This window comes from Elephantulus edwardii, unplaced genomic scaffold (assembly GCF_000299155.1).
Source record: "Elephantulus edwardii isolate Elephantulus edwardi_28Jun2011 unplaced genomic scaffold, EleEdw1.0 scaffold00090, whole genome shotgun sequence".
Lineage (NCBI taxonomy): Eukaryota > Metazoa > Chordata > Mammalia > Macroscelidea > Macroscelididae > Elephantulus > Elephantulus edwardii.
The window spans coordinates 7,711,482-7,736,484 of record NW_006399840.1 but is presented as its reverse complement, the minus strand read 5'-3'; the positions used below and the strand labels follow the sequence as shown (position 1 = coordinate 7,736,484).

The 25,003-nt window shown below is 34.9% G+C and overlaps 1 protein-coding gene across 1 annotated transcript in view; it reads left to right on the top strand.

Moving 5' to 3' along the window:
- The window catches only part of USH2A (Usher syndrome 2A (autosomal recessive, mild)), a 1,454,174-nt gene that overhangs the window by 356,699 nt on the left and 1,072,472 nt on the right, over positions 1–25,003 (top strand). Inside the window, exons 15-17 of the mRNA XM_006890571.1 lie at positions 11,691–11,849; positions 23,126–23,620; positions 24,631–24,900. Coding sequence (XP_006890633.1) covers positions 11,691–11,849; positions 23,126–23,620; positions 24,631–24,900 — 924 coding nt within the window. The remainder of the gene's footprint in view (positions 1–11,690; positions 11,850–23,125; positions 23,621–24,630; positions 24,901–25,003) is intronic.

Here is a 25,003-nt window from a genome sequence, read left to right as displayed (position 1 = left end):
GAGATGATATCTCATAGTTGTTTTAATTTGCATCTCTCTTAGAGCTAGGGATTTTGAACATTTCTTCATGTGCTTGTTAGCCATCTGAATGTCATTTTCGGTGAAGTGCCTGTTCATTATTTACCTTTATCTTGTGGCAATTGTTGGAATTTAAAGTGTATGGCTGGCAAAGCAGGATGATTTCCCAGGCAAGATCAATGTCTTGAGTGGATCCTGGATGTTGATGTTACACCCTCACCACTGTGAGAAAGTCACCTGTTGGATGGTCTGTGAATTAGTTCCCTTCTGGGCAGGCTACTTGTTGTAATGTAGCAGGGTCCAAAAGAGTCTGCTTCACCTTTGCTGGCTCTAGGCTCGGTTGGGTGTGTTAGAGGGGTGCTCTGAAACCAACATACGTTTCACTATGTTAAGGAAATTACCCTCTATTCCTATTTCGTTGAGTGTTTTAATCAGGAAAGGATGTTGTCAAAGGCCTTTTCTGCATCAATTGATAGGTTCACATGATCCTTGTTCTTTGGTTTGTTAATGTGATAAATTACCTTGATTTTTTTTATGTTGAACCATCGTTGCATACCTGTTAATAATTAATTTTTTCATGGTGAGTGTGTGTGTGTGTGTGTGTGTCTGTACTGTTGGATTTTATTGTCCAGGATTTTATTGAGTATATTTGCTTCTGTGTTCATGAGAGATACCAGTCTGTAATTTTCTATTTTGGTGCTATCTTTATCTGTCTTTGGTATCATGGGTGTTTGACTATGGAGTGATGCAACCAGGTTTCCAAGCTCTTTACCATTATGACAGTTCAGGAGAAAGCACTTTGTCTCAGACTTTCTTCTCTAGGACTGTATTCCTATAGCTGCTAAATGTTAAAAACTTAAAGTGTATGGTTGGCAAAGCAGTATGATGTCCCAAGCACAAACACTGTCTTGGTTGGATCCTGAATGTTGCTATTACACTTCTATCTTTTCAATCAAAAGTGGAGTCACCTGTCGGGATGGTCTGTGAATTAGTTCTCTTCTGGGCAGGCAAGCTGTCATAAAGCAGCAGGGTCTGAAAGAGTCTCCTCCACCTCTGCTGGCTACAGGCAGGGCTGCAGTGTTAGAGGAGTGCTCTGGAATCAATGATGGAGTCATATGTCGAGATGGTCTGCAAATTAGTTCCCTTCTAGGCCAACCAGCTGCTACAGTGTACCGGGGTTTGAAAGGAGAACTTTTCAAGACATAGTCTTGGTTATTTTCTTTTTTCAACTGATCATTCCCTGTTGAGGACAAGATTACTAGTTATTTTCAGGATTATTTTCACTTCCAGATAATCATTAAGAAGACAATAAATTCACACTGTATTATTTTTAGCAGAATAAGACATCCATGAAGAAACTTGAATACATGGGATTCTCATCATCCATGATGGATTTCGGATTTAAATTAATAAATTATAAGCTGTTTTCTTTTTGATACACATGGTCAGTGTGTGAAGTCACAATGCTATTTCTGTTTCTTGTTATTTCTTCCTAAACCACATACTTTTCAATATTTTATAACATTATACCTAAAAGTCTGTGCCTGAAATGTATTTAAATAAGATGTCTTTGAGGATATTAATGAAAAAAAATATTTTTTTATTAGATATATGAAACTGAGGTTTTTCTTGGAGGCAGAGATTCTGAAACTCTATCTCATATACTTTGGGCATGTGGTCAGGAGGGACCTATCCATGGAGAAGGACACCATGCTAAGAAAGGTAGAGGGACAGTGCAGGAGAGGAAGACCCTGGATGAGATGGATTGATACAATAACTAGAGCAATGGAATAGGTGTACTGGAGTCAGTGAGACTGACTCAGGACAGGAAAGCCTTCAGAGATATTGTGCATGAGTCACAGGCAACTCAACAACATATAACAACAATATTATTTATGTGTATTTATGTGTACCTATTACTAAACTCTTCCTTTACTCTTTTTGGGGATGTAAGAATTTAAACTTTCTATATATGAAACCTAAACAGTTGCTGATATTTAGTGAAACAATATTTCTTTCTCCTTCATATTATGCTAGGTAGACACCATCACACATTATTTAGAAATAGAAAAGATTTAGAAAGCCAAATAGAAATCTTGCTAGCACAACTATTAAGGTGCTGTAGGGAGATCTCATGACCTAGTCAATAGAGAAGTGTGTTGCTAACCCAAGGTGTGCCTTTCTGTCAGCCTGAATACAACAGTAACTCTATTGGAGAAAGAGGGACAATCTCCTCTCACGCAACTTATAGCCCCTGAAAATCTTCTGGAAGGTTAGCTATGAATTGACAATGACTTTTCATACTTATCAAACTGTCCAAGGTGTGATTCAAACTTATGACTCCTAAGTAGATCAATCTAGTTAGTCATAACATGATGTTTATTCCAAACCAGTCCAGCATATACACAAAGAATATCCTTTTTAGTATATTAGATGGTATTTATCTTGAGAACATACACAACAGATCATACCATCATACCATTTTTTTTAATTCAATCACTCCCTTCCTCTGGAAAATATTTATTGTTGTATGCTGTTGAGTTTCCTGACACTCATAACAACCCTCTGTACTATAGCTCTGATCACTGTCCTATTCTAAGCCAGTCTCACTACCTCCAAAACACCTACTCCCCTTATCCCAGTAACTGTGTCAATCCATCTCATCCATGGTCTCCCTTTTCATTCTTTCAAGAATGATGTCCTTCTCCAAGCAGTAATCCCTCCTGGCAACATGCCAAAAGTATGTGAGAAAGAACTTCAAATCCTGGCCTCCAAGGAACAACTTGGTTTCATCTTCTTAAGGACAAACCTATTTGTTCTCTTGGTAGTCTATGAAATGTAGACTTTTCTCCAACACCACAACTCAAAGATAGAGATTCTTCTTCCATTATCCTTAGCCATTGTTCAGCTTACTGAAGCATAACAAGTAATTACAAAGACCATTGTCTGGATCAAGTACAGTTTAGTCTCTAGACTGACATTGTTGCTCTTTGGTACCCTGAGGTACCCTCACAGCAGATTTTCTCATTGCCATTCATCTTTTGGTTTCCTGACTGCTAATATCAAGAGTGTTGATTGTGGAATTAAACTCTAATTCTCATGCTACATTTCTCCTCCTAAAGCCCAGCTTCTCAAATGACTGTTCACACTTAAATTGAAAAGACATGAAGACAAGACACATCCCTGAAGTACACTTTGCTGATTTTGAACCATGCAGTGTTACCTTGTTCGGTCTGATGACTGCTTCCTGGTCCAAGTATGGGTTTCACATGAGCACAGTCAGGTGTTCTGGGATCCCCATTTATTTTCTGATGTTAGGCACTATTTGTTGAGATCCACAGTCAATTGCCTTTGCATAGTCAATGAAACAGTGATATACATACTTCTGCTATTCTCTGCTCTCAGCCAAGTTTATTTGACAATGGCTATGGTGTCCCTGATGTTATGGTCTTTTGTAAGCTCAGCTTGTATTTGTGTCATAAACTGTTAATATACTCTTCCAATAGTTTTTTAATGCTCTTCTGTAGGATTTTACTTGTAGCTGATGTTAATGATATTGTTTGATATTTTACACACTATGTTGGATCACCTTTTTTTTGGAATGAGAATAAATAGAAATCTTTGAGGCAGTTGCCAAGGAGTTGTCCTCCCGTTTGCTTTTCACAATTGGTAAGCACCTCCAGGGTAGCATTTGTTTGTTGAAATATGTCAGCTGGTATTCCATCAATTCCTGGTGTCTTGTTTTTTCCTAATTCCTTCAGAGCAGCTTGAACTACCTCCTTCAACACCTTTGCTTCTTGTTTGTATATTGTTTCATGGAAGGCTCCTCTATCAGTCAGTTCTTTTTGGTACAGTGACTCTGTGTACTCCATCCATTTTATTTTGGTGCTTCCTGGACATTCAATATTTTTCCCATAACATCCTTTAGTATTACTACCTGTGGTTTGAATTTTTTCTTTGGTTCTTTCAGCTTAAGAAATGATGAGTGAGCTCATCTTTTTGATCTTCTTTGCACATTTCCTCATAATATTTTGCTTTGTCTTCCCAAGGTGCTCCTTGAAATTATCTGTTCAGCTCTTTAACTTCTATTTCTTCCTATTAATTTTGGCTTATCATCATTCTAGTGGAATGTTCAGAGTCCCTCTGATATTCGTCTCAATCCTTTTTTCTTCTCTGTCTTTGTAATGACCCCTGGCATTCTTCATGGATGATATTCTTGATATTCAAAATGTTGTTATTGTTGTTCCATTGAGTTGTCTGCAACTCATAGTGAGCCTATGTACAATAGCTCTCAAGTCTGCCCTATCCTGAGCCACTCACTAACTCTGACACATTTACCCCTATTGTTATAGTCACTGGATCAATCTCTCTCATCCGATGTCGTCTTCTCCTGCACTGTTCTTCCACCACTCTGAGCATGATGTATTTCTCCAAGGATTGGTCCTTCCTGGCCACATGCCCAAATTATGTGAAAGGGAGCTCCAAAATCTTAGCTTCAAAGAAGAAACTTGGTTTCACTCTAAGACATACCTATTTGTTTTCTTGGTGGTCTATGACAGTAAGACTCTTCTACTGCACCACAACTCAAAAGCATTAATTCTTCTATAATCTTTAGTCATTATCCATTTCTCTTATGCATAGCAAGTAATTGTGAAGACCATGGCATGGGTCAGGCACTCTGGAAAGGTCCTTGACAGCAGAATTACCTAATGCAATTTGTCTTTTGTAGTTGTTAAAACTTCAATCTCTTCTCCATCCATCATAGCTCTGCCAATTGGCCCAGGGGTGAGAAACTTTGTCTTCTTGATGTTGAGCTTCAATCTATATTGAAGACTAGAGTCATTAACCTTACGCAGCAAGTGCTTTAGGTCCTCCTCAGTTTCAGCAAAGTTGTATCACCTGCATAATGCAGGTTTTTGATAAGTCTTTCTCCAATCTTTATGCGACGTTCCTCCACATAAAGATCAGCCTTCCAAGTGATTTTTTCTGCATATAGACTGAAAAGCTGTGGAGACAGGATGCATCCCTGACATATCCCCTTCCTGATTTTGAATGATGCAATGTTTCTTTGTTCTGGTCTGAGGACTGCTTCCTGGTTTAGGTATGGGTATCACATAAGCATAATCCAGTGTTCTGGGATTCCCATTCTCCTCAAGGTCAACCACAATTTGTTGTCATCAACACAGTCAAATATATTTGCATAATCATTGAAACACAGATAGATAGCCCTCTGGTACTCTTTGCTTTCTGCCAAAATCTATCTGCCATTGGCAATCAAATCATTAGTGCCAAAACCTCTTCTAAACCCTTCTTGTATATCTGGTAGTACTGTTCAAGTGATTTCTGGATAATCTTCAATAGCATTTTTCTTGTGTGTGATATGAGTGATATTGTATGATAATTTCCACACTCTAGTCACCTTTTTTTGCGATGGGAACAAACATGGATCTCTTCCCGTCAGTTGACCAGGTAGTTATTGTCCAGATTTCTTGGCACAACTTGGTGAGCAGGTCCAGAGCAGCATCTGTTTGTTGAAATATGTCATTGGTATTCCATCAATGTCTGGGGAGTTATTTTTTGCCAAGTCCATCAGAGCAGCCTGAACTTTCTCCTTAATCACTATTGCCTCTTTTTTAAAAATTATAATTGTTTATATATTTAAAAAAATTTTTAAATGTATTTTTCCACTAGTTTATTTACAAAATTCTAATACAAATTAGAACAATTCTTTCCATTTCCCTCACCCACCTAATCAAATTGTACAATCCAATGATTAATCCCTTCTTCCCCCTGTACATCCACATCCCTCTGCTTCCTGCCTCTCACACCCCTCCTGAATTCTTATACTCATTCTAGAATAACAGTCTTATACAATATTTATCCTGTGGGACTGAGTTAGTTCACTCTGCATAATGCCTTCCAGTCCCTCCTAAGTTAGGTAATAATCTATGAAGTTAAAGCTCCTGCATGCTGCGTAGTATTATACCATAATTTCTCAATCCATTTGTTTGTGGTTGGATATTTTGCTTGTTTCCATGTTCTTTTGATAATAATGCTACTATAAACATAGGTGTACAAGTCTCAGTTTGTGCCTCAGTTTTCATATTTTCAGGGTATATTCCAAGTAGTGGAATAGCTGAGTCATATGGAATTTCTATGTTCAGCTTTTTGAGGAAGTGCCAAATTGCCTATTGATCATATGTTGTTTCTTGAAATTCTTCAGTGTCAGCCAATTCTTTATGAAACAGTGACTCTGTATATTTCTTTTATCTTCTTTTAATACTTGGATTATTCAGTATTCTACCCATAGCATCCTTAAGTGTTGTGACTTGAGGCTTGAACTTGTCCTTTAGTTCCTTCAGCTTAACCAATGCTGAGCAAGTATGACCCTTTTGATTTTTGGGACTCCAGTTCTTTGTATATTTGCTTATAATACTTTGTTTCCGCTTCCTCTGCTGCCCTTTGAAATATTCTATTTAGCTCCGTATCTTCTTTGCTTTGGCTTCTAGGCACTCCAGTGCTATGTTCATAATCTCATCTGACATCCATTTTGATCTTTTTTTCTTCTTTTGTCTTTGTAGTGACCTTTTACATTCTTCTTGGATGATACTCTTGGTATCCTCCCACAGCTCCTCTGGTCTTTGTTCATTAGTTTTCAAGGCCTCAAACCTGTTTCTGAGTTGGTTTTTAAATCCAAGTTCAATAGACTCAAGGTCATATTTTGATTCCTGTGATTTTGATTTCAACTTCTTTAGCTTTATTTGAACTTGCATGTGAGTAGTTAATGGTCTTTTATGCAATCCTCACCTGACCTTGTTTTCACTGCTCATACTGAACTTTTCTAATGATTCCTGCTGCAGATGTAATCAATCTGATTCTTGTGCATCCCATCAGGTGAAATCCATGAGTATAGTCTGTGTTAAGTAGAACATATCTAATCTCATACAACTGGAGGCAATATAAAGTAGAATCAGCTGATAGCCACTGCGTTTTTTCCATACACTCATATTTTTGTTGTTGTTGTTAGATGCTGTCACCCTGATAATGTCTTATAGCAACACTATGAATAGCAAGTTTGTACCCTATCCTTTTCCATGTCATTCTCACAGCCCCTCATACTCTCAAGCCCATTGCTACAGTCACTGTGTCCCTTCACCTGGTTGAGAATCTTTCCCCCTTTTGATGTCCTTTTACCTTTTCATGAATCCTGTCCCTCTGCAAGGAATAACCTCTCTTAGCAACATGAGACAAACTTCATCATTGCTTAGAAGGAGTCCTCTAGCTACACCATCTTCAAGACATATCTGTTTATTCTTTTAATAATCTATGGGACATTCGGCACACATATATTTGCAGCAATATGTAAAAAATGATTTTAATAGTAGAGTCTATAAAAACACCTCGTGAGGAACAGGAGAGAGATTGGTAAACAGATACACAAAGTTTGTGTGCTTTGAGTAAAAATATGGTATATTGATTCCACACTTTCTATAGGTGCAATTCTAGCACAAAGATTGCATTCTCCTTGTGAATGCTCCTTCTTCCTCTTCAGATTGTTCTTCTCCTATTAATACCCAAGCCTTGGATAAAACTCTATATAAACATAGACTTTATGGTACTGCTATTCTTCAAAGCTCTTTGATTGAGACGCCGTACTTACTGCAAGAGGATATCCCTTAACGGGACTGTTAAGATCTACCCCCACCTACCTTTTTCTCTTCCCTGTGTTTTTCCACACTGTGTTCTTTCCTGAGGGTTCCTTATGCTACCTGCCTTTGAAAGACTTCCTCCTCTGAGATATTGTTTCCTGCTTGGTTTTCAATACATTAATTCTAATAAATATCTTGATATGTAATGCTATCTCATGGACCTAATTCTCTCCTAATCTGCCCAGTTCCCTTGAACTCACAATGACAGCTGAGTCATCTAACATTTCAGATTTTGCAAATTTTCATTTAAATATAATAACGGGTACTATTTATTTGCATTATGAGTCAGTTAAGTTTGTGGTTAGAGATAATCAATACAAATGATCAACTTCAAATATTTGCAAAGAAACTATGAGTCTGAAGAACTTTTGTTACAAAGGAAATATTCATGTAATGCAAATTATTTTCTACTCTTTTTGAAGGGAACAGAAGTATCTTTTTTCTCTTTTAGTCATCATAGAACTATTACCATGTGTTAGAAAAAGAATATAAGGATCAAATATGATTTCTTTATCTCCGAAGTCCTTTGTAATCCTGAGAGTATGCAGAATTTTACATATAATCATTAATATTGACAAAAGAAGCAATCATTAATATTCACAAAAGAAATGCTAAATTGACAGGGATTTCAAGGATTTTTGAGAAGGCTACAATTGAGAATAGTTTACGAATCCTTCAAGCTCCATAAAAAAGAACAGGGTTTAGAGGCCTGATTTAAAATCTACTTAAAGATCAAATGTAGTCAGTGTGCAATCAATCAAAGTGACCATAACAAATAGGGCAAACCCCTGAGTTAAACCTGTGAGTTACTATTTGGGAATAATTCTATGTTCATGTGTCATTTTGAGAGCTAGCACTCATCCTATATCTAGGTAGGCATATGGACCATGGGCTGTGAAGATATCATAAAATTGTAAATTCCAAAGAGGAAAGAAACAAAAGGAAATGGCAAAACTACCTAGTGTAAGGAAATATGTAAACATAATATGCAGCAGAATCCTTATATTTGTGTAAGTCTCTCAGCTCTCTCAGGGCTATTGTAACAACACAACAACGGTACTATCATAGTAAGCTCTGGTGGCCTAATGGTAAGAAGCTGCACTGAAATCCTAAAGGCACACAGTGCAAATCCACCAGCTTCTTCCTGGGAGAAAGGTGGGAAATTTCCTCCTGTTCAATTAACTGACTCTGAAAACTCTTTGGAGGGTCAGTTATAGTTTGGTTCCGACTCATAGTACACAACAACAATCCATCATATATGCTATTTCATATGGTTCAAGCTCAGCACTCTTGAGATACTTTATTACTAATGTTTTCCTAAAATGTAATTTTTGTCTTATATCATGGTCTTTAAATGAAGCCTATGACTCAAGAGTACCAATGAATTAGCAAGAGCACTTTGTAGCCTTTGCTCCAGTAGAAGAAATCTCTTTAGTTTATTTCTCCTTACTTTTCTACTAGTTCTTTCTCCCTTTGTTACTGTTGTTGATATGTGCCATTGAGTCAGAACCGGCTCATAGATGACCCTCCAGTGATTTTTTTTTTAGAGGTTGTAAATTGCTAATGAGGAGATTGCCCATCTTTGTCCGAAAGAGCAGCTGGTGAATTCAAACTGCCTGTCTTTGGGTTAGCAGCACAATTCCTTACCCTCTAGACAACCAGTATGTCCTAAAAACCTGTACAGTCTGATGTTTTAGGCTCCATGACCTTCGATTTTTCAGTTAAGTTCATCTGATTAAGACAGGCTTTCCAGTCATCTGGAGAACCAGAGTAAGGGGAAGTCAGGACACTTACTCCCATGCTTCCTCTTTCAACATAAGGGTGACCTTGAAATGACTGTTCCTCCTCACAAAAGGCCATTGCTCCTGTCAGATGATACTCTTCTGACCATCCTCTGTGTTCCTTGCTTGGGCAACCACTGCTCTGTCCCTTCAGGTTTTAAAATTCAGAGAATATATAGAAAAGATTGAACATGTAAATCTGACCATTTCTTTTTTAGAAAGGTCTGATTACACCTCCAAAACTATGACAGTCAACCACCCTTCAGGCTAGAACAAAATTCACATTATGGTTCAACACCAGTCAAATAAACAAGCCTATGAAGTGACCAATGAAAACAGGGAAGCATTTACTCCTTACAATGTTGTTGTTGTGTACCATCAAGTTGGAACCAACCCATAGCTAACCCTTGTCAGTTAATCGCTCAGGAGAAGATTCCCCATTCTTCTCCCCACAGAGCAGCCAGTGGAATCAAACTGTGTGCCTCTGTGATTGCAGCACAACTTCTTACCAAGAGGCCACCAGAGCTCCCTTACTCTTTACAATAATAACCAGCCTTGAAAGGTGAGATAAAGCCCTGAAGACAGAGGAGGTAGAATAGAAGAACTAATGGAAATGAGAATTATAGGGAAGAAGTAGGGAAATATGATTGAATAAAAAACAGAATCCCTTGTAAACTTTCATTAAACGCACAATGAAAACTTTTTAAATGATTATTTCCTCAATTGTTTAATTTCTATATATGATGTCAACTTTAAAAAATATTAATTTTCTGAAAAATACATAATAATCTATATTGTTCATAGGGTTTTTTTTTAAATGAAGAAGTCTGATTAGCTTATTTAAATGAATATAGTGTTACTGTAACTTATAAGAAAAGGGTAAATAAACTGATGATTGATTTCTCTTTAAAAATTTTCCCTTTTATCTCTGAATACTAAAAAAAAAAAAGAAAACTTGCTCTCAAAAAATAAAGGCCATTTTTATCCTGGGAAGCAAAAATTGATAAATATATTGATAAAAGGAAATGCAATGTGCAAGAAAATTAGATAGGACATTATAATTAATGACATCAATTGTAATATTACAAAGCAAAAACAAAGATGTTATGAATGAATAAAAACTGACATGATTCATAAACTTTCACTCAAATAAAAAAATAATATACTTTTTAATTTAAACAAGATTTTAACAAAAGTTTATAGAGAACTTGGATTTTCATTCATTCATTGTTGCACGTTTTCCTCCCTACCCTCTCCCCAGTTAGCTTTTCTCCTTGAAAAAAAGTCTTTCACTGTTGCACAATTCCCCCCGCCCCAGTCCCCTTTGCTATGAAGCTCTTATTCTGGACTGTTGTCATGCAAAATTAATATATTTTCACAGGAGGAGATTGTCCCTCCTTCTCCAGAATCTGATGGATTCAAACCGTGCACCTCTGGGATTGCAGTGCAGGTTCTCACCATTATGCACAAAAATAATATATTTTTAAAAACTTAAATGATAAGGGAAATTTATAGTGTTAAAATGTGATATTTCTATAGTATATGTTTTCTTTATTCAACGTATCTTTAAAATAGCAAAGTATATGTTCTTATGTACTTAATGAAAACAATTATATTACATCTTAAAAATACCTTATCAGGTGTCTGTACATTCACATAGCACCATAAAATTGTGTCCTCCCAATATTTTGACTATTTACCATCTGTAGTTACTTATATCATCAAATATTTTACTTTTATATTGTGTTCTGTGAGGCAAGAAGAGATCTTGTGCTCAATGGAGTAGAAAGCTTCCTCTAAAAATCTGAAAATTATACTCCTTATATTTTAACTTTCAATGAAACTTACACATTTTAGCTTTTGAGTTAATTTTGTAGAAAATAAATGTTAAGCATCCTTAGATAATTTCTGAAAAGAAATGTAGGAAAGAAATTGCTTAGTGAAGACTTGTGTATTTTCCTCCCGACTCTCTTTGTGTCAGCTGCTTTATGTTCATGACGAAAACTGTTTTAGAGAACTCTTACTGCATGCTTTTTGTTTATTAATGTCATGGTAAACCACATGTATTCTTGACAAAGCAATTCTGAACAAGAAAGACTTCTTTGCTGGCTATCTTACTTCAGCTCACTTGTGTGTTTATTGATTGCCTCGGCTAATAAATGCTCTCTCCATTGTAATCTAGCTCCATCTCAGCAACCTCCACCCAGAGGACAAGTTCAAAATTCTTCAGTTATCAATCTTTCCTGGAGTCCACCTGATTCTCCAAATGCCCACTGGCTTTCTTACAGTTTATTCAGGGATGATTTTGAAATCTACACAACTGAAGATCAATACCCATACAGTGAGTTTATGGACTTGGGGATGGAAAGATATGATATTTTGACAACTGATACTTTAGGTTGTTTGGTTTTTTTATTTACATTGATGATGAATGTTGTTGTGGTTTTTTCTGTCAGCGTAATGTTTCAAGCACAGGGAGAATTACAAATATCACTAGTAATAAAAAATACACTAAAAATAAGATGCAGCTAATTCTCATCAAATTCTCAAATATTTGGAACACTTAATTCATCCTATTAAGTCTTGGTGAAGATGTATGAAGTTGGAATTTAAATAAACCCCTGGAGTATCTGTGGTACTGCACAGGTACAGCATTTCTAGGGCTAAAGAATATGGCAATCCTCACCTTTCCTCTTTACCATTTAACTCAATAAATCTACTCTAAGGGCTTTATTTCAAGTAAATAGGAATATATTTTAGAAAAAAAAATACATTACCATATGCCTGTGGAGTTCTAAGGAGTTCTGGTGGACTAGTGTTAAAAAGTTACACTGCCAACCCAGAGGCAGGCAGTTTGAGTCTACAGGGCTGTTTTGTGGGATAAAGACGAGTAGTCTCCTCCTGTGCAATTAATAACCTCTGAAAAGCTAACTCTGAAGAGTTAGCTATGGGTGAGATCCAACTTGACAGCACGCAACAACATGCTTATGTCATTTATAGTATTGAAGTATACCAGAAACAACCCCAAGGTTCAACAGTAGGAAAATATTTTAATATGTTGTGATAAATGGCATAAAGGAATCTTAGTAGGTTGGTAAAGAAACAACCTTGGTGGTGCATCAATTAAGCATTTAGTTACTAACCAATAGGTCACAGGTTTGAAACCAATAGTGTGGCTCTATGGAACAAAATAACTAATGATTCACTCCTATAACGATTACAGTCTGGAAAACTGTATGTGTCTCATCTACTTTTGTCACATTGTCTGGTTACTGAAATTGAAATTAAAATTGAAATTGACTGGACCTCACAGTAAAATGAGCATGGTGTAAAATTATATAATTTCTTTTTTAAAAACATGAAAAAAGTGAATAACAATGTGTAAAGCAGTAACTGATTATTAAAAATAATCAGTTAATATTTATAGTACAGTAACCTAAATATCTGAACACATAAAAATACTGAAATGTAATTTTCTATTTAAAAAAACATGAAAAATTTGAATAACAGTATGTAAAGCAATAGCAATATTAAAAATAATCACTAGCTATTTATAAAATAGTATCTTAAATTTTTGAATACACATAAACACTGAAAGTCTTACACCGAGCTATCTTTAGCTATAGTTTTCTTTGGATACAGTGATTAGAGAAACTTTACTAATTATTTCAAGTACAATAGATAAAGTATTTGCCAATGATTTCTACTATAATGGGTTCAAGCTTTAAATTCTTTGGTTAGAAACATGACTTTTTTAAAAAATTAACCAGTACTTAAAATTCAAATAAATAGTGTAACTGTACATGTAGAACACAAGATCAATTGAAGAGAGGAAGGAAACAACAAGCCTACCTTTACATCTGTAACATTTGTAAATTTTGTGAAAATTTTTAAGGAACTTGTGATAAACTAATGAGGTTTATTGTCTTAAAAATGGTTGACTCAAATATATTAGAGTCTTGAAAATGAAGCCATGTTTTATATTCTTCTAGTCCTACCTTCCTCTGAATCTTGCTCCCTCTCATATTTAAAAAAATATTATAATAGTAGTTTTAAATCAAGTATCTATTTTTTTTGCTACTTTTTAAATGCCTAATTTTCCAATTTAACATCCATAGTTAGGCAAAACACTGAGATTCTTCAAAAGGAATAGTTATGAGGATTTTAACATATTATTTTTATTTTTTACTTCAAGATAAATGTTTGAGGATGTTGTTTTAACATATTATTTTTAAACTTTTACCCAGCAAAGAGTTTATTATGTGTGTGTTAAATTAGGTTATATTTTGTACCTAATTCTACATGACTTGTATTGAGCTTATTGCTCCCATCATTCTTTCTTAACTCTAAATGTCTCTTTAATATTCCAAGTCTTCATGAAGTTAATGGAAACTCTGAACTTCATGTTGCAGATTGCAAAGGGAAATGAACATCTGTTTACATCTGCCATGTTGGCAGAGCATCCAAAAAACCTGCTACTAGAATGGTTATTTTCTTCCAAATATCAGCATGATCCAGGTGTCCTGAAACTTAAACTTTTGTGATGGAGGAAGAGAGAGAGTTATAAAAATATTGCAAGTGATTTTGAAAATGTCAGTACTACTGGTTGAATTATCTCCGATGTTGTAAGTTGGGAGTCACAATATTCTCATTACAGCTTGGTTCAATAGCAGAATTAAACTTTAAAACTATCAACTAAGCCCAGAGAGACGTGCTTTCCATATTGTGGTCTATTTTACACAATATTCTATGTGAATACCACATTCTTGCTTTTTTTTGCCCCACAATTAAGCTAACATTGCATGCAAATAACAATTTCTTGCACAATAAATGTATATTCATTCACTAATCAGACAGTTATATAATCTTATTACACAAGGTATTATTTCCTAAAGCCTTATTTTTCATAAAAAATGCCACTTTTGGCATTTTTTTACAATCACTATAATTAATGATGTGAAAATTATCTGCATGATGGCATTTGAGCAGTAAGAACAATTGGTTAATACTGTCAGAATTTTGTATCATTCTAATAATACCCTCATATTTATTACTCTTTTCCAGTGTGTGGATAGCGAGTGTAATATGAAAAGGAAACACTACTTATATTCAGCTGGATGAACACAAATCTTTGGGTTAAATAAAGGCATTTGGAATTATAGATGGAGAATCATTGAACTTTTCAAAGAAAATTAATAGTGTTGTCTACCATGAAAGTTTGATCATTTGGTAGAGACCATTATAGAGTTCTTTGCTAGAAAAAAAACTTTTTCTAGCTGCTTTAGTGCATTATGAGATTCTCTTTGAGTAGTTTCCAACTTAAAATAACAGCATGTCATCATTTATAAAGCTTGTCGACTGCTTTTTATTTACAATATCATGTTAAAAGTGGAATAATTCTAAAGGCCGGCAATAATTAACCTTTTAAAAATAAGTTAAGGTATACGCAATATTATTCCTAAATAAAATTTCGCTCACTTGTATTTTCATTTTCATTTAAAAGAGGAAAATAATGTAGAAGTCAAGCAAGCATGTTGGAAATCACACAAAATCAGCACCTAATATTAGCTCTGCTGTAACCTCAATCTGGTTAGCATATGGGGAAATATTTTATGTGTTAAAGGTGTGAAAAGAATGAATGTCAAAGAAAATACTATTCTTTTGTCAATATTGGGCTTTAGAGTTTAAGGTGTTAGTGTCATTAAACTATATACTCTTAGAACAAACATTGAAATAGATGTTAGGGTCAGGCAGATGGAAATTAAAAGTAAAATTCATCTTCATTACTAATAAAAGCCTGTCATGGATATTGGAGAGTACACCCACTCTCTTACAGATAGATGAGGAGAGAGAGAGAGAAAAAAATGTGTTAATCTGAACTTCTGTGTTATTTTAAAATTCTCTAACAGATGCATTGATATAGTGATTAGGATAAAGGGAGTAGGTCTATCAGAGACAATGAGGTTGGCACAAGATAGAGCTGCGTATAGGGCACTTGTACATGGGTCACTGAGTCTCAAGCGACTCTACAACACAAAACAACAACAGATAGTTCATTCTACATTTGAAATGGCTAAGTGAGGAAACAGGAAAAAAATTGTTGTTATTTTTCTGCAAATTGGTTGGAACTTACAGTGACCTCATGTACAGCAGAATAAAATGTTTCCGGGTCTTACACCAACTTTATGGTCTTGGTATATTTGAGTCCTTTCTTGTTAAGTGCACTGTGAAAGCCTTCCATTCTGGTAGTCTCCTCTTTAATCTGTCTGCCAATTTGTGTTGCACTATGGTGACGTGTATGTTGCCATGAAGATGGATATGACCAATATTCCAAATACTAGCACTTTACCTAGGGTAGCCAGGTTTCAGCTAAGCTACAAAATTGAGATAGATTAAGAAGAAAGAACAAAACAAACAAACAAACAAAAAACCAAAAAATCCAACACTTCGGAAACTAAGTTTTTGTTATAACTACATACCATTGAGTCAAGTAAAATTCATATAGACCAAATGAACTTGAATTGAATCCTGTCCTATAATATACCATCCTCATCACTTCTAACACACTTGAGTCCATACCTAAAGTCACCATGCCAATCCTTCTCACTGAGGGTTTTCCTATATTCAATAGTCCTCCATCTTTCCAAGCATGATTTCCCTTTCCAAGGAATAGCCTTACCTAACTGTATGTCCAAAGAATGAAAAATGAAACTTCACTATCTTTGCCTCCAGGGAGCACTCTGGCTGCACATTTTCCAAGACATACTAGTTTGTTCAATGGTATAGTCAGTACTCTTCCAACTCAAAAGTATCGATCCTTCCTCTGTTGAACTTATTCATGTCTATCTCTCTGATGTATAGCAAGTAATAGAGAAGATCAGGGCCTCATTCAGGTGCAACTTAGTCTTCAAATTAAAATAATTGTTTTTCACCATTTTGGAGAGGTCCTTTATAGTAGAGTTAGACAATGGAATGCTCTTCATTTACTGACTACTTATATCAAGGGTGTTAATAGTTATCTAAGCAAGACAAAATCATTGACAGATTCAATCCTTTTTCAATCTATTATAATGTTAGCTGTTGGTCATGTAGTGAGGACCTTTGTTTTCTTGATGTTGGAATAGAATGCATACCAAAGGCTATATTCCTTGATCTTCTACAGCAAGCATATAGATCATACAAAAAAATAATGTGTAATATATTGGAAAACTAGAAGATGACTATTTCCTCATATTACTGTTGCTTCTGTCATTTAGAAAAACTATCGTATTAAAGAACAATATTTCTTAGTGAACCTTGGTTTCATTTCTATATTTGTTATTCATTTATACTTTTCATTGTCATTTACCTTCTCATTTCAAGATATCAAGGTAGCAAATGATAAGTTTGTTCAGTTCTAGTGAGAGAACTAAAAAAGTAGGGAGAAGATGAAGAAAAAAGAAAAAAGGGATGATAAGCAACCATTTCACAGTTCTTCTTAATAGTTTAGCATTTTTCTTAGATGATTAATGAGATATGAAGAGAAAAATATTAATTCACTCGTTGAATGTTGAAAATCATTGACATTTCATAATTTTATTCAGTGATTATATCATTGCTTATTATATATGTATATCAGCTAGTAGAAAGAATTAGTGAGAAACTCAAAATCAGCAGTCAAAACCAGATAAGGTGCTGATTGTGGAATAGACCATCAATCATTCATATGCAAATTCAAACTGAAGATGGAGAAAATGAAAACAAATTTACAAGGACCAAAATATGACTTTGAGTCTATCCCACCTAAATTTAAAAATAACCTCACTAACCACTAATGATTAAAGACCAGATAAGCTGTGGGAAGACAAGAAGAACATCATCTATCAAACTGTCCAACGCTGTAGTTTCACCCCTACCCATCCTTAGCCCTCCTCCCTTGAGTTTCCAAGTGAGCAAACCAATTTTTTTAAAAAGGGATAAAGAGCCTAAATGTGAAGAAAAAAAAAGAACACCACAAAAAAGAACATGATTAATGAAGAAAGTAGAAGGTCATTACAAAGGCAGGGGAGAAAGAAAAGACCAAAACAGATGTCAGAAGAAACTGGATATTTCACTACAAAGTGGAGAAGCCACAACAAAGGAAAAGAAGAAAGACATAAATGAACTGAACAAAATATTCCGAAACTACCTTGAGAAAAACTAAAGTACCATAATGACATGCACAAAAGGCTGAAGTCAGAAAATCAAAAGGGGAAAATTTGCTTAGCATTTCCCAAGCCAACAGAACTAAAGAACAAATTAAAGGCTTGAGTTGCAATACTGAATGATGTTATAGAAAAAATCTCAAATGATAAAAGGAAGCAACAAAAGAAGATGGAAAGAATACACAGAGTCACTGTGCCAAAAAGAATTGGCTGACACGGAATAATTTTGGGAAATAGTATAGGATCAGAAACCAATGGCAATGAAAGAAAAAGTTCAAGCTGCACTGAAGGCATTGGCAAAAATAAGGACCTGGAACCAAGAGAATATCAGTTGAAGTGTTTCAACAAACAGAAGCATCTCTGGATGGCTTTACATGGATGTAAAATCTGGAATATAGTTACCTGGCTAACTGACTGGGAAGATTCATATTTATTCCCATAAAAAAAAGATCCAACAAAATGTGGAAATGATTAAACAGTGTCATTTTCTACATGCAAGAAAAATCTTGCAGAAGATTATTCTGAAATTATTACAGAAGTACATTGGCAAAGAACTCCCAGATCCCAGATATTCAAGCAGGATATAGATGAGACTGAGGCACCAAGAATATCAATGCTGCTGTCAGACGGAACTTGGCAAAAATCCAGATAACACCAGAAGGATCTCCATCAGTAATGTTTTGACTAAGCAAAGGCTACATGGATCACAGTAATTTTTTACTAACATTGAGAAGAACAAGAGTCTAAAAATGTTTAATTATGTGCTTATGTAGAACCTATACATAGAGATTGTCATGTTAACAGAGCGAGGGAATAGTATATTGTTTAAAATCTAGAAAGATGTACACTAGTACTGTATCCTTTCTTCATACCTGTTCAATCTGTATGCTAAACAGATGGTCTGAGAAGCCAAACTATGAAGAAGAATGGGACATCAGGATTGGAGGAAAACTCATCTACAACCTGCATTAAGAAAATGACAAACTTTTTTGCTGAAATCAAGGAGGACTTGAAGCACTTCCTGCAAAGAACTCCACCCTCCAATATGAATTATACTTCAACATCAAGAAAACAAAAGTCCTCACCCCTAGACCAATAGGTAATATCCTGGTAGATGGAGAAGAGATTGAAATTGTCAACAATTTCATCTCGCTTGCATACACATTCAACACCCTTCATACAAGCAGTCAAGAAATCAAAATAATAGTCACATTAGGAAAATCTGCTGTCACAGACCTTTCCAGAGCACTAAAGAGTAGTGAAGCCAACTTAAAGACAAAGCTGTGTGTGATTCGAGCCATGATCTTCTCAATTGCTTAGTATGCATCAGAAAGTAGAACAGTGTCTAAGGATGACATAAGAAAAATTGATGCCTTTAAGGCGTGATGTGGGAGAAGGGTACTGAATAGTCCATTGACTGCCAAGAGAACAAACATTTTGGAGAAAGTGAAACCGTAGTGTTCCTTGTAGGCAAGGATGGTGAAACCTCGTCTCACATACATTGGGCACGTTGTTATTAGGAGTCAGTCTTTGTAGTGAAGTATCATTTTTAGAAAAAGTAGAAGGTCAGTGACACAGTGACTGCAGCAAGATGTTGACATGAGCAAGTGTGTTGGACATGGTGAGGACGACATACGATAGAGCAGGTTTCAGATCCATTGTTCATAAGGTCATTATGAGTTGTATTCAGCTCGATGGCCTATAAAAACAGCAGAAATATAAAGATGGAAGGAATAGAGACTGAGAGATAAGATGAGTAAACTCAAACTTACAAATGAGAGGGAATATAGAGAAGTAAACAAAAGTAATAATTTAATTTCTTATATTTGGAGCTATAAACTGCTGTTTTGTGCCATCAAGTCAATTCTGACTCATGAAATAGTGGAGAACTACACCATAGTGTTCCCAAGACCTTGAAATTACACAAAGTTATGTTTGCTGAGTGTATTTCCTAACTGAGAGGGGGGAAAAACACCCCAAAGCAAAACAAAAGAATAAAACTTGAGAGGGAAAAAGAGAAAAGCTTGAGATAAGTAGTCTTTTAAACATCATTTTTATAGCAACATTAATGAGTATCCTATTTATATAATTTCAAGTGCCTTTACTTCCTTCATACTGTAAATTATAAATTGCTTCATGTATTATTTCATTCAAATATGTATATACTGTCCTGATTGGGTTGTCACTCTAATTTCTTTCCAACTCAATTGCTTTTGTAGTATCAGTTATCTACTGGAATTACATTTATCAAATGCTACAAGCCTCCAGTAATAGCTGATCTTTTAATTTTCATCTCCTTATATTTCTTCCTATTTCAGGTTTAAATTTATGCTACATAATCTCTTGGAATAGTTAGCACTGTTATTTCTTTTTGCCTTTAATTTTTTACTTTTGAGATGAACAGAATGTTTTTCCACAATTTTTTAGCTTTCAGTGATTATTCAATTGTTTTCAATTTTAAACTATTTTGAAATATAGGGATACAGATACTAATTTAAATGTATTTAAACAAATATTCACTGAAATTCCTTTTATATGACAGAAATATACATAATGGTAAATATTCCTTGCATAATATAGATAGGATTTTTAAAAAATTTTTCCAATTGTGAAGTTAATACATTTCCCTTAGCAACAAGTATGGTGTTCAATTATTATATTTCACACCAATGTAGAAGATATTTGAATAATTGATAGAATGAAACTATTTGGCTACCACTCCCGATATATCACCAACAAATCTTTCTAGTGGAGTATATCACTCTTCCTAAACAGACGGAATGCATTTCATTCATTGATTTTACTAAGTCAACAAATATTTATTGCAATTCTATTATGTGCTCTCTACTGAGATTACAATGAAGAGTGAGTATCGTCCCTGTGTTGTCTGAATGTTGATTCTAGTGGAGAATAAAACATTTTTAAAGCTAGTAAAATAAATTGTGATATAAGTTGTGATAAAATATGTATAATGAGCTTTGGAAGTCCACGACAAACATTCTTTCATCAACTTCCAGATAAAGTCTTTTTATCTTTACTAAGCATGTTCAGTACACATTTAAGAAGTGCTGCTCCTCACTTGCTGCTCCAATTTTTTCCTGAAGAGCAGGAAAGGTGGCTAATTAGATGAAAATGAATCTAGACTTGGCCAGACTATTCATGTTTTCAGATGGTAACAATATTTTCGTTTTCACAATAAAAAACAAGTCATTAATGCAAAAGATTTTGGGTTACTGTGATACTGAATTCTGTGTCCCTGGTATGTTAAATGCCATAAAGGTTACCCATAGTGGACAGGATTTGGTAGACTCCCAAAGTAAGACAGATTTGGAAGCATGATTGGCATCTACTTAAACAACAGGTATTCAGAAACTCTATGAACATTAAAGAAACAATGATAGTTATAAAACAGGGTTAAGATCTTTTGTTCATAATATCTCTAAGAGTTTACTCAGCTCAATTACACTTAACAATAACAACAATCCAAGAGAAAGAACTGGTGTGAAAAAAATGTATATGAACTTTATGAATTTTATAAGTAAACAAGTATAAAATTAAAGAAAAACAAAAATAAGCTAAAAAACCTTCAATTATCTAAGAGGTAAGAGTTAAATTTTAATAGAAATGTTTTTTTTTCCTTTAGTTACTTATAATAAAATAGCTTGGAATGAAGCTATTTAATGCAAATGGTTATTTTTATTAATAGCTATCAAGATAGGCATTATATGTTGTTATGGAGTGTTTTGTTCAAACATTAATTTAGGTTTTGTTGTCTTACTGCCTTGTAGCCAATTACAATATTTAAAAGAAAAAAAATCTAATGTATCACAATAGTAGCATACTAATAGCATGAAATTTTAGAACATTTCTATTAGTGTATACATCCCTTATCTCTCATAACCATAATCAAATGTCTCAAAAAAACAAGTTGAGGCTAAGATAGTGTTCACGAGGCCTTATTCAACCAAGAGTGAAATCATGGGCATGGCACTATCTTTATGTGTCAGAAGTTGATGCTAATGAGAATATATGAAATTACTGAACATATATTATTTCTAAACTTGGTTAGCATGAGATGTCCTAACTTTGCTAAGAACTTTCTTATGTTATTTATTTGCATGTTTTTCATTCACCCAGATTTGGATCCAGATTGCCACGATCATAGGCCCAGGAACCCCACACAAGCTCTTGCTGCAATATCCACATCATCTGAAAGAAAACCTTTGGATAAAAATCGCATTAGCATTATTTCAATCCGAAACTCTCTCAAGGAGCCATTGGGCTCCCTTTCATAAGTGCTATTCCCCTCTGAGTCCTATTAATGAGTAGGCCATGAACCACCATGGCATTTAAAGTTACTGTCTCTGTAGAGAGTAGGGGATCCAAACACATATTTGATCATTTGCATCCTCTGCCCCCGCAAAGCTCTTTAACAGCCTCCTCTATCTTGCTTCACAATTCTTCATTTGAAGACATACTATTTGCCTATGACCACTATTTTGTAATTTATCTATTGCATATAAAGAATGTTTCAAAAATTTAATTAAAAAAATAATAAACATAATATCATAAAACCACCATATATCAGAAATTCAGCAAATGTTCCTTTCATAATGTTGGCCACAGAATAGATATTATATGTGAACTTATAGTTTGCTGAATTCTAGTTCTAATGTGTTAGTGTTTGACAAACAAAACAGCAAAGAAGAAAATTGGCGTTTTTTTCTGTTTCAGAGAACTCTAAGAAATTTCTCCTATAAGTCATATTAAAAGAGACTCTGTATTATATAAGAGGAAAAAGAGAAACTTAAACAACTTTTTTATATTATTTATCCCGAATGACACTTATTTTTTTAAAAACTTTATACGGCATAAAAAGAGCAACCAGTAAATAAATTTGGGAGCTAAGGTGGTATAGCCAGAGTTTCACTGTAGGGAGTTACACTGTGCCTTTCTGGTGCCCCAAATCCCCTGTATGAGGGAGAAAGATAGGTAGTCCCCTCCTGTGATTTACAGCCTCAGAAACTCAGTGGAGTGTCAATGAGTGAATGAGTGAGTGAGTGAATATATAATTCAAAGAAAAAAGAACACACCAAAAAGCAAACAAATCCATGTGGTTAGGCATAAGAATGGATTGCTATACATTATGTAAAACACACAGACAAACAAACCACCCCCCCCAAACAATAAACATATAGTAGAGGAGCAATTAGAAGCAGAGAGATGTGGATGTGTAGGAGGAAGAGGGGATTAATCATTGGGTTGTACAATTTGGTGGCGGTTGGAGGGGTGAACGAAGTGGAAAGAATTTGTTCAAATTTATGTTTGAATTTTGTAAATAAACTAGTAGAAAAATTTAAAAAAATGTAAAAAAAATAAACTATCCCTTACAATTTTTAGATTCTAATTATTTCCTTTTTCTTTTTTATTTCAGGTATTCAATACTTTGTAGACACTGCCCTGTCTGCGTATACCTCTTATTCCTATTATATCAAGACTGCTAATGTGCACGGTTCAACAAGGAGTGCAGCTGTGACTTATAGGACGCACTCAGGCATTCCTCAGGGAAGCTTGAATTTAAGTTCTATCACTCCGATTAGCTCAGACTCTGTGCAACTTTCCTGGACTGCACCCTCAAACGCTTCTGGTCCTATAGAAAAATATATTTTGTCCTGTGCTTCTTTAGATGGTACCTGGCCTTGTGCTCCTTATGAAGGCTGTGAGACTTCAACTACCATCTGGAATCTGGCTCCATTCACCACATACCACTTCTCTGTGCAGGCGTGTACTAGTGGGGGCTGCTTGCATAGCTTGCCCATCACAGTGACCACAGCCCAGGCCCCTCCCCAAAGGCTGGATCCACCTGTGGTGAGGAAGATCAGTGCCACAGAACTTCATGTAGAGTGGTCACCACCGTTGGAGCCAAATGGTAGGCATTCAAGGTCCAACTTTCCCCTTCTTGGGAAAAACCATGAATGAGAACCTAGGGATTTGGACTTATATACCCTGAGAACTTGGCAATTGTATTCCTGTTTCTCACTGCACGATATAATAATTGATAATTTCTAAATATAAAAGACACTGTTTATTGTGGTCAGCAGAACAAGGTATTTATTTTAATCTAATAAAACATCCCATTCAATTTAATTGCTCCTTAAAAGGCTAATATTATCTTTGCTCTTAATGACATCTGCCACCATGCAAATGATGTTTATATTTTGACACTCACTTATGAAATGCATTATATTTGATTGTGTCACAAGTTAGAGCACCCCCAAAGAGTAAATTTTCTCTTTTAAGCAAAAATGAGATGTAAGATAATTTTTAAAAATGTATATAGGTTAGTTGACTCCATTAAGTTAATTTTGTGTTCTGATCATTGAACCCTTGGTGATATAGGGCAGACACACATTCACTGAGATTTTTATTAATTTACTATCACATATTTAGTATACCTATTAAGGGAAAAAATCTTAACTAGACTTTAACAATTACTTAATAAAAATGACATAGCCATTTTATTAAGTGTGCTACTTTTAAAATATACAGTACTTAAGCTTAATAGTTGAATTACAATCCCCAAGCTTGAAAACATAAAAATTATTAATATGATGATCAGATCCCCCCAAACTCACAATTGTTTGTAGACATGATCATTCATCATGAAAACTATTGAATTTTCCAATCATGGTTACTTCTTGTGTGTATGTTCTGTTTTGATTTGTTTTTCTTTTGTGTGTGCCTCTTGGAAGATTTTCATAATTCATGTATTTTTTCAGATTCTTGTAAATTATAGAAACCTAACTAGACCTCAAAAGAAATGAAGAAGTTATTTATCTAGTCAGAAGAAGGAAAAGTCAGCACTCTCACATTCCCCACCACCCCACAAGGTATCAGTTTGTCTAACTAATCAGTTGGTTCACTTTTTCACATTTCTAGGAATAATTATAAGTTATGAACTGTTCATGAGAAGATTGAATTCTAATGGAGAAACTGCGTCTACAGAAAGTAGAGTTTTTCAGAACAGTGGCTGGCTCAGTCCTTACCCATTTACAGAAACAGCCAATGAAAATGCATTACAACCACCTCAAACCACCACAGTCATCGCAGGCCTGGAGCCATACACCACATACGAATTCAGAGTCTTAGCTGTAAATATGGCTGGTAGTGTGTCTTCTGCATGGACGTCGGAAAGAACAGGAGAAGCAGGTAAAGAGAATAATAATTCTTCTTCTTCTTCTTCTTCTTCTTCTTCTTCTTCTTCTTCTTCTTCTTCTTCTTCTTCTTCTTCTTCTTCTTCTTCTTCTTCTTC